The 9,645-nt window shown below is 49.4% G+C and overlaps 1 protein-coding gene across 1 annotated transcript in view; it reads right to left on the minus strand.

Annotated features, from left to right (window-relative positions):
* CATSPERD (cation channel sperm associated auxiliary subunit delta) overlaps positions 1–9,645 on the minus strand; it is a 56,178-nt gene that overhangs the window by 27,592 nt on the left and 18,941 nt on the right. The window contains exons 9-11 of the mRNA XM_015564301.1: positions 4,332–4,482; positions 2,797–2,892; positions 83–165 (exon numbers count right to left, since the gene is read on the minus strand). Coding sequence (XP_015419787.1) covers positions 83–165; positions 2,797–2,892; positions 4,332–4,482 — 330 coding nt within the window. The remainder of the gene's footprint in view (positions 1–82; positions 166–2,796; positions 2,893–4,331; positions 4,483–9,645) is intronic.

Raw genomic sequence — 9,645 nt, forward strand, 5'->3', positions numbered from 1 at the left:
CAAAGATTAACAAAACAACAGAAACGAGTACTGGAAGTTTGAGAACAAAGCTGGGAATAACCTTAACTTTGACTTTACCTACTTTGACTATTAAACTTGTCAGGATTCCCAGGCTGCCATAATACAAATTATCCTCCCGAGTTAAAACTGCCAGTCCATTTTCATCTGGAAAACAAACAAACAAATAAGACAGAACATTGAAATGAGGCTTCTTTCGCCCTAGTCAGTTTGGCTCAGTGGATAGAGTGTTTGCCTTCAGACTAAAGGGTCCCAGGTTCAATTCCAGTCAAGGGCACATGCCCAGGTTGTGGACTCAATCCCTGGTGGGGGTGTGCAGGAGGCAGCCAATCATTGATTCTCTCTCATCATTGATGTTTCTATCTCTCTCTCCCTCTCCTTTCCTCTCTGAAATCAATAAAAACATATTTTTAAAAAATGACCTAGAGAGATGGAAGAGGGAGGGAATGACCATTTATACAGTGCCCTGTCTGTGCTGTATACTGTATATGCCATTCCATTTCAGCGTTTAAAAAAAAGAAATAAGGCTTGTTTTACTAGACAAAAATATTTAAAATATAGCCGAAACCAGTTTGGCTCAGTGGATAGAGTGTCGGCCTGTGGACCGAAAGGTCCCAGGTTTGATCCCGGTCAGGGGCATGTACCTTGGTTGCGGGCACATCCCCAGTAGGAGATGTGCAGGAGGCGGCTGATCGATGTTTCTAACTCTCTCTCTCTCTCCCTTCCTCTCTGTAAAAAAATCAATAAAAATATATTAAAAAATATTTAAAATATAAAGTGTTTTTTTTTTAATTACCCAGAATTCCATCATCTAGACTGGGTGCAACAAAATTCTGTAAAGAACCAGATGGCAAATATATCCTGCTCTGCTGATCAGGTCATGTCTATTAAAAGTATTTAACTCTGCCCTGGCTGGTGGCTCAGTTGATTGAAGCATGGTCCCATGCACCAAAAGGTTGCAGGTTCGATTTCTGGTCAGAGTACATACCTAGGTTGTGGGTGTGGTCCCTGGTTGGGACACGTATGAGAGGCAACCAATCAATGTTTCTCTTTTACATCTCTCTCTCTCTCTCTCTTAAAACTCAATAAACATATACTTGGGTGAGGGTTTTTAAAAGAAGTATTCAACTCTGAAAGTAGATCTGGACAACTCATAAGTGAATGACTGTGTTCCAATAAAACAAGCTATGGGCCAGATTTAGCCCATAGGCCAGGGTTACTGAGCCCTGACATAGGTAACCACTGTTAACACTTTAGTAAACATCTTTTCTGATAGTGTCATATACTGGGATCATACTCTGGAACCCTCCAAGCTGCTTCGTAACTTCGTGTTTTCCTCTCCGTTTGTGTACACGGATGAAGTTGGCGGGTTGGTGTTCTGGTGCCTGGGTGAACTCTAAGTTACTCAGCCAGCCCTCCGCTCATGGACATTGCGGCTGTTTCTAATCTTTTGCAAGTACAAAGTTCCAAGGAACACAGGACACCATTAAGAGATTTTATGAAGGGGGGTAATAAGATCCAATGGACATTTTTATTCTTTTTTTTAAAAAGCAACCAAGGAGCTTTGCCCGTGGCAGTGTTGTAGCCAATGAAGTCTATCTGATTATTGCTAATTGGGGGGGGTGGGGGGGGGAACCAACCAAGGAGCCCTGGCCGGTGTTGCTCAGTGGTTAGAGAGCTTCCCCCCACACTGAAGGGTTACAGGTTTGATTCTCAGTCAAGGGCATGTACCTGGGTTACAGGTTTGATCCCTGGCCCTGATCAGGGCAAATGCAGGAGGCAGCCAGTTGATGTGTCTCTCTCACATCCATGTTTCTCTCCCTCTCTCCCTCTCTTCTTCCCTCCCTTCACTCACTTCAAAAATCAATGGAGCCCTGACTGGTTTGGCTCAGCGGATAGAGCATCGGCCTGCGGACGGAAGGGTCCCAGGTTCGATTCCAGTCAAGGGCATGTACCTTGGTTGCGGGCACATCCCCAGTGGGGAGTGTGCAGGAGGCAGCTGATCGATGTTTCTCTCTCATTGATGTTTCTAACTCTCTATCCCTCTCCCTTCCTCTCTGTAAAAAGTCAGTAAAATATATTTTTTAAAAATCAATGGAAAATATATCCTTGGGTGAGGATTAACAACAACAGTAACAATAAAACAACCGAGGGAGTTTTCAGAAGGAGCAAGTCTTAAGCTGAGCCTTGAAAAAAGCTTCTGATGTAGAAAAGTGGGGTGTGTTTGCAGGGGAAGGACCAGAGGGTTTCTCGACCTAAGCTCCATTGTTGTCTGTGGTGGGGGTGTCCTGTGCATTGTGTGATGTTGGGTAGCAGCCCTGGCCTCTACCCAGAAGATACAAGGCATACTACCCGCCCGCCCCCGCCCCGAGTCATGACAACCATCTCCATGCACTGCCCAGTGTCCCCAGGATGGAAACCATGGGTTAGGTGGACAGAAGGAATCCCTTAGGGCAGTGGTGGGCAGTCAGATGAGATACAAGACATACAGACCTGAATGTCATTTTTGCAAATTTGAATATTATTCTTTAGAACACATTAAAGATTCTAGACATGGAAAATGATGTGTACTTAATATTTTTTTATAGGAATGGGAAGACAAACCATTGACTGGGAGAAAATATTTGCAGAGCCTATTTTTGATAAGGGACTTGCATTGAGAATATATAAAAAACACTTGCAACTCAACCATAAAAAGGCAAACAGCCCAATTAAAACATGACCAAGGCCCTAAAGGGACAGTTCAGCTAGAAAGCTACCCGCAGGTTGGGCACGTACTCGCAGCTACACTGTGGATGGTGATGCCGGCACCCAAAACGGAGGGATACAAGGTACCAGGTCCTTCTTGCACCTGCACAGGGAAGACGAGCTGACCTACGAGACAACAGAGCAGAATCATGAGACCTGGGCACATGTTGGAAGGGGGAGTCCACTAGTGAAAAGATAAAGATTCAACAAAAATGTAATACTGAGATGCGATGCTGTAAAACACCCTCCGGAATGGACGTGGGTTTCAGGAAACTGCTTCCCCGCCTGGAAGCTGGACCCCCACAGAATGCTCATTCAGGTAACAGGTGTTAGGAAAAAGAGCGCTTTCTTCCTGGAATGGGCTCTCAAATGGGCAGCCCGAGCCTCTTTCTTGCTGAGGAACACGGGGCTCAGGTAGCCTGGCTGGCGCTGGGTAGCTTGCTGTGATTGTGGGCGCTCTTGCATCCACACCTGTGCCCAGAGGTTCCTGACAGCACCTCTTCAGGGAGGGCTGCCTTTTGCTCCTCGGCTGTGCCAGCTGGCGGGCTGGGGCTCCAGGGCCTGGGCACTTCCAGGGTCCCTCACCAGGCCACCTACAGGTGCTGTGCCAGATTCCTTTCTCGCCCAAGGGAAGCTCAAGGGAGTGGTCCTGACACATCTCCTGGAATCCCTAACCTCAGCCCCCAAACAACGTCTGCAGTTCCTGGACTGAAGGCGTGGACCTCTGCCCTCGGCATCTGGTGACTTTCAGAACCTGCTGCCCGTGTGTCCCTGAAGGTCCCACAAGGCAGGGGGTGGGGGAGAGCGAAATGCAATTAGGAGGTATGTGGTAAAGGGGAACATGGGCCCCTTCCCATGAGACCTTGGGAGCCTGGCCAGCTCCTCAGTCAAGAAAACAGCTAGCAGTTTTGAGTTCACACAGCTAATGCTGAGAAACATACCCCTTCCCCTGCAGGCCCCGGTTTCCTTTGTTTTCTTTTCTTTATAAAACCTTGTGTTGGGCCGAAACCGGTTTGGCTCAGTGGATAGAGCATTGGCCTGCGGACTGAAAGGTCCCAGGTTTGATTCCGGTCAAGGGCATGTACTTTGGTTGCAGGCACATCCCCAGTAGGAGATGTGCAGGAGGCAGCTGATCGATGTTTCTCTCTCATTGATGTTTCTAACTATCTCTCTCCCTTCCTCTCTGTAAAAAATCAATAAAATATATTAAAAACAAAAACAAAAAACCTTGTGTTGGGAAAGTCTGGGTGGCTGGAAACAATAGGTAGTAGCTCATCTGCAGGCCGGATGGGACTTGGCAGTTCAACTCCACCGGTGGCAGGTGGTGTGGCGTTCACTGGACCACATGTAAGACCCAATAAACCCATGGCTTCCACAGCCTGCCTCTGGGTAATTCCTTTGAGAATCCAAGAACCTTACCTTGAGATATTCTGGGACGTCAGCACTTTGCACAACAGGCGCAAAGTGAGCATGGGTTCCACTCAAGTCAGGGGAGAGAAAATAATGGCTGTGCTTCCCCCAGCTGGAGGGGGACCCTGAGTGGCAGCCCTGAGCCGGCCACTCACCTGAATTTCGGGAAACTAGCAGGCTCTTCTCGGACCAGAATATCAGAATGCCTTTCTGGCCGGGGACGATGAGGACGTCAAGGGTGCCATTGTAGTCAAAGGGCAGCCCAAAACTGCGGTTCAGAGGGTGGTCCGAGTACCCAAACTTGGCCTGAGGAAGACATCCCAAGTCAGTGATTACAGAGTGGCAGCAGGTGTAGGTCCTCCTGCTTCATTATTCAAACTTCCTTCAAGCTGGCTTAGCTGTCCCAGCAGCTCTCAGCAGGGGATGGTTCTGCCCCAGGAGGGCAACTGGCACGCCGGGGGATGTCTGTGGTTGTCACACTGGGGGTGCTCCTGGCATAGTGAATGGGGGCTCAACACCCCGCAATGCACAGGACAGATTCTCACAACAAAGAACTGTTCACCGGAAGTGTCCACGGTGCAAGACTGAAGTGCCTGACTCCCTCAGTCCCTGCTCGCCCTTGTTCCTGAATTATTCAAATTCCTTTCCTCCTCCAACCCACCTGTGTGCACACCCCAGTCTTTTCCTAACAGCCTCCTTCATCAAGCCACTCGCACCCTGCGACCCTCTAAGGGCCGGCTCTGGCGTCTGGTCTGAATTGTTTGGCATGGGAGACCATGCCCAAGTCCCCCAGTGAGCACGCGCAGTGGCGCGGGGCGTGGCAGCGCTGCACGCTCCTGGGGGCACAGAGCGGAGCCACGCTTTTAAGCTCAGCGACCTTCTCTCTGATACCGCAGCCGCCTGGCCTGAAACGAAGCTGTCTTGCCTGGGAAGAGAGTGGTCACGGTGTCTCGTAGTAACAAAGCTTAGCACGAGGAGAACCTACATGGGACAGGACGTCCTCCGGTGTCTCCCAACAGGATAAAGCGGCATTTGTCATGCAAGTACCGCCCTGTGCAGAAGTGGGGGAAGATTGCTGCAGAAGTGAATACAGGCAACATCTTTGATCCCAGGGCACAGGTCTTTGAGAAGAAATCTCCAAGCCTCTCGTAGAGGCATTAGAAGGCTATCCAGGCAACAAAAGTACCTCAGGATCATGGCTGATAAAAACCAGGAGATTGGTGGCACCCATTTCCCTTTTCCCTTCACACCCTATTCCATCCAGAAAGACTTCATGACAGTGCTGTCCCAGGTGTTGGAGGGTGACAGGATTGGGATATTTGAGAGTCCAGCTGGCACTGGAGAGTGGACGAGAAAGGGAAAGCCAGAGAGAAACATGGACGTGAAAGAAACACATTGATTGGTTGGGCTCACGCACTTTCGAGATGTTCGAGAAGAGCCTGACCATGGCCCGGGCCTGGGAGGAGATTGCAACCAAGAGATATGTAGAGCTATGGAAGTTTCCTCAGAGAACTCTAAAGGGGAGTTGAGCCAGTATATCTCAAAAGAAGACATCGAGAAATTTATGATGGCACTCAAAGTTGGAGGTCAGGAGACAAAGCGAGAACTGGAGAAGGCATTCACTGCGGTCCTAATGGCTCTCGGGTCACATTTTCCGGAAGTGATCATTGTCAAGCTATGGGACAGACCGAATATACACTGTCTGCCCCCAAGGAGCCTCTTGGTTGCAGTGGGGAAGATCATCCTTTCCCAAGTATTCTACGGATTAGTGGTCAGTGCCCAGAAACACCTGGATTCCTGGGATGATAAGGTGACGGGCTCTAGTCAAAGGGAAATGTCCATGACGGCATACATCACCTTCCGCATCTTCCGCAACCGTTGGTCTTTGAAGAGCAAGGACAAGGCACAGGGGACAGCAGGTTCTGCAGATAATGGGCCACCTTTTCTTCCTTATGCCACCATCCAAACTCAAGAACCAAGTGAACCGGCTAACACGATGGTTAATGATTTTGATGTCCACGAAAGTGACACCTTTCTACATTTCCCAGTGTACATCTGCCAACTGGTGAATGCTCTGGTGCTCAGTGGCTGTGGAGGTATAAACTTGGAATCCCAGCTGGAAAACATCACAGGCATGCTGTTCCAGCAGCTTTGTGAACGAGTGAACCCAGCAGACCCTCGCTCTGTGGAGAACTGCAGCCTCACCCTGAGGGCTTTCTTTTGGTGTATGGGACGATACTCCAACCAACTGAGCCACACTAGCCAGGGCTCTGAGGGCTTTCTTCATCTTGGCCAAGTTATACCAGGATCAGATGGTATCCCTATTACTAACCACCATGGAATCCAGTGATCCAGCCAAGATGGAATCAGCCCTTCAAGTGTTCACAGATGTGTTCCAGGAATTGCCTCAGACCGAGAAGCTGCAGCGCATGGTACTGAATTCAACCATTATGGTGATTCAGGAGGACCTCAAACCAGTGCCGAAGGTCCTCGTGCACTTCATTGAGATGCTGGGTCAGCATAACTACTTGGCCTTACCCCAGGGGAACACCATCATCAGCTATATCATCAAGCTTGTGGAGTCTGACTCATCAAATGAAGAGGACATCCGAATAATGTGTTCCAGAATCCTACAGATGGTATCTTTGCCCAAACTGGTCACGTTGGTGTGTGAGCCCAACAACACCTTGGCCTTTGTGCCTCTGTGTAAGGCAGCCACACAAATGGCTCTGAAGGCCGGTTCCCTGGGCCAGGTTCCTTACCTCAGCAGTTTTCACCAGGATCCTACCGAATACATTTCCCCTCAGAGACTCCTGACCCATCTTGTGATGTGTTCCCGGAAGCCCTACAGGGAAAAGGAGTTTGGTACAAGCTCTCTGAGGCTGCTATCTGCCCTGCATCCTATCACTTCTCTGCATCCTGTTATAAACCACAGTGTTGGCCAGCTGTGGAGGAAGGTGATCCCACAGATGTTGGAGATACTAGATGATCATACTGAGAAGAGCCTGAATCAGGAGGAGTGGGAGGACAGGCTGTTCCAGTTTTTGAGTAAGTCATTAGTGGCTATTGATGATGACCGCTGGCAGGAGCAACTCATCAGAGTCATCTTGGAGAGGATGTGTTATTTCAGTGATGATGGTGATGAGAAGGCTTTTCTCTATAAATTCTTTGGCTTCACCCTGTGGACCTCAAGTAGTGAGAAACTGGTGAAGATGATGCTCTCCGCCATCCTTCAAACTTCCCATGAAAACCTGCAGGAGAGGGAGGGCATTGCTGTGGCATTCAGCATCGTGTCCAAGAAACATCTGAAGACAGTTCTGGAGCAACTGCAAGTGTACAGCACTATGCTCACTGACAAGGAGTCATTGTCCATCCTCACACTGGCAAAGGAACATCAGCAAAGGGAATGGGTGCTTATCTGTAACACCATCTACTTAAGCTATAGCAAGATTATTTTAGAAAGCAAGAGAGATATTTTCATGCATTTCGATGCCATGCTGGTCTTGATCCTGCAACACTACCACAACTGCATTTTGGAAAAGGATAAGGACCTGAAGCTGGATTACCTGAATGCCCTCATCATACTGACAAAAACCCTGGGCAGTCAGCAGCACGTAGCCTTTCAATTCAAGTTCCCCCACAAGCTAGCAATTGTTACCTTCATGGTGGACCTAATCAAGGAGGAGCCATTGAACTCCATTTCCAGCCCTATTAGGCAGAAGGCAATGAACATCATCAATAACTTCAGGATGCTCAGGCTCCTCTTAGAGGTAGAAGAAAGAGGTAGAGCTCCTGGGAACATGCTTCAAGAGTGTGTTCTGCCTGCCATCCATAGAAGTGTTACAAAAGGAGGCATCTAGTCCCAAGAAGAGCCAGGCCAATGTGGATCTGTTTGAGGGGACCATGCAATCCCTCCTCAGACTAATGGAGACACTTATTGTTGAGATGCCCACCCGGATCCAGAACTGCTTGCAGCTTATGGATCCTTGGTTTAATTCCCAGAAGGATAATGAGCAGGAACGGGCCATGTGGTGTGCTGCACGTATTTTGGAGTTTACAGCAAAAATGGAGGAATTCAGTGCCTCTGCAGAGTACTTCACCCAGAGCCAGCTCACCAACGTGGTGCCGACAGCCATGGAGGAGCTGACGGGCAGCAGGGCTAAGGTGTCTCTGGCTGCAGCCCAGTTGATGAGCGCTGTCATGAAAAAGCGGGGCACAGATTTGATAAAGGTTGAGGAAATTGTGACGGGCATCCTGGAACGGCTCAAATTGCAGCTGGAGCCCAACACAAAGGAGGAGGCGCTTCGGGCCCTGTGCTTGCTGGTGGGCAACAGCACCCACAGTGTTGCTCCCCTGCTGCTCAACAGGCCCCTCCCTGGGGATAGAACCATTCTGGCCCTGTGGAAGGTGTTTGGCACCGAGCGAAAGACCACAATCAATGTCCTGCAGCTGCTGATAGGAATCCTGGAAAACCACTCCACAGAGGGCACGACGGAGATAGCCCTGCAGCCCATGGAGGCGGCGTGTACCTTGTGTGAGATGCTATCCGGGTCTCTGTGCCGGGAGGCCATCCTGGAACTCTACCCCCGGCTATTGCTGGCTGTGCTATGTCATCTCTTCTGGGTGAATGAGCAAAATACCCCCTAGAAGATGGTGGTCTACAGGAAGGATGGGGGCTCAGGCAAGACCTTTGACTCCACTAGTTGTGCCCCGGAGGTTGTGAAGCTTGTGTTGTTTGCAGCCGCATATGATGGAGTGGTGGTCTATGCAGATGAGCCTAAGTGCTGGGATCATCTGTCCTCCTCTAAATTTTACTACAGAGGGATCATGGACCTGACAAGTGGCATTGTGAAGAACTGTGAAGTAGTCATGCTGCACTGAATTCTGAGCCTTGCCAAGACCTTCCTTGACAGCGGAGATAATCATCAGAAGATCTTGGCCAGGACCATCTATGCACGGCTTCTCTGGCATCGATCAGTGGCTCAGACTCTGGGACAAGACTTTGTGGACAATCTAATGAAGTGGACCAAGGAGCCCAACCTCATCATGAAAGAAATTGGACTCTGGAATCAGTAACCTGGCACTGCATCCAAGTCAATCAGAGTCTGTGAAGAGCCTGTTTCCATCCTTGCGAGACTTCCTGAAGAGTGAGGCACGAGTGACAGCTCAGGCAGTGAAGGCCCTACGGAACATCGTCGTACATGGGCATGGAGCAGAGGACAAGGTGATGCTAAAAAAATGTTCTTCAGCATCTCCAAGCATCTGCGTCCACTCGTCAATGATAAGAAGGACCAGGTGAGGATCACAGCCATCTCTGCCCTTGGGCACATGCTACAGAGAGTGAACAAATTCAAGCCTGGATATGCCACCAAGAAACATCTGTACAGTTTTTTAGTCCCGCTGCTGCTTAGCTTAGAGGACGACAACACAGAGGTGGTCAAGGTACTGGTGATCTCTGTCCTGCCCACC

The sequence above is a fragment of the Myotis davidii genome, unplaced genomic scaffold, assembly GCF_000327345.1.
Source record: "Myotis davidii unplaced genomic scaffold, ASM32734v1 scaffold341, whole genome shotgun sequence".
NCBI classification, from domain to species: Eukaryota; Metazoa; Chordata; class Mammalia; order Chiroptera; family Vespertilionidae; genus Myotis; species Myotis davidii.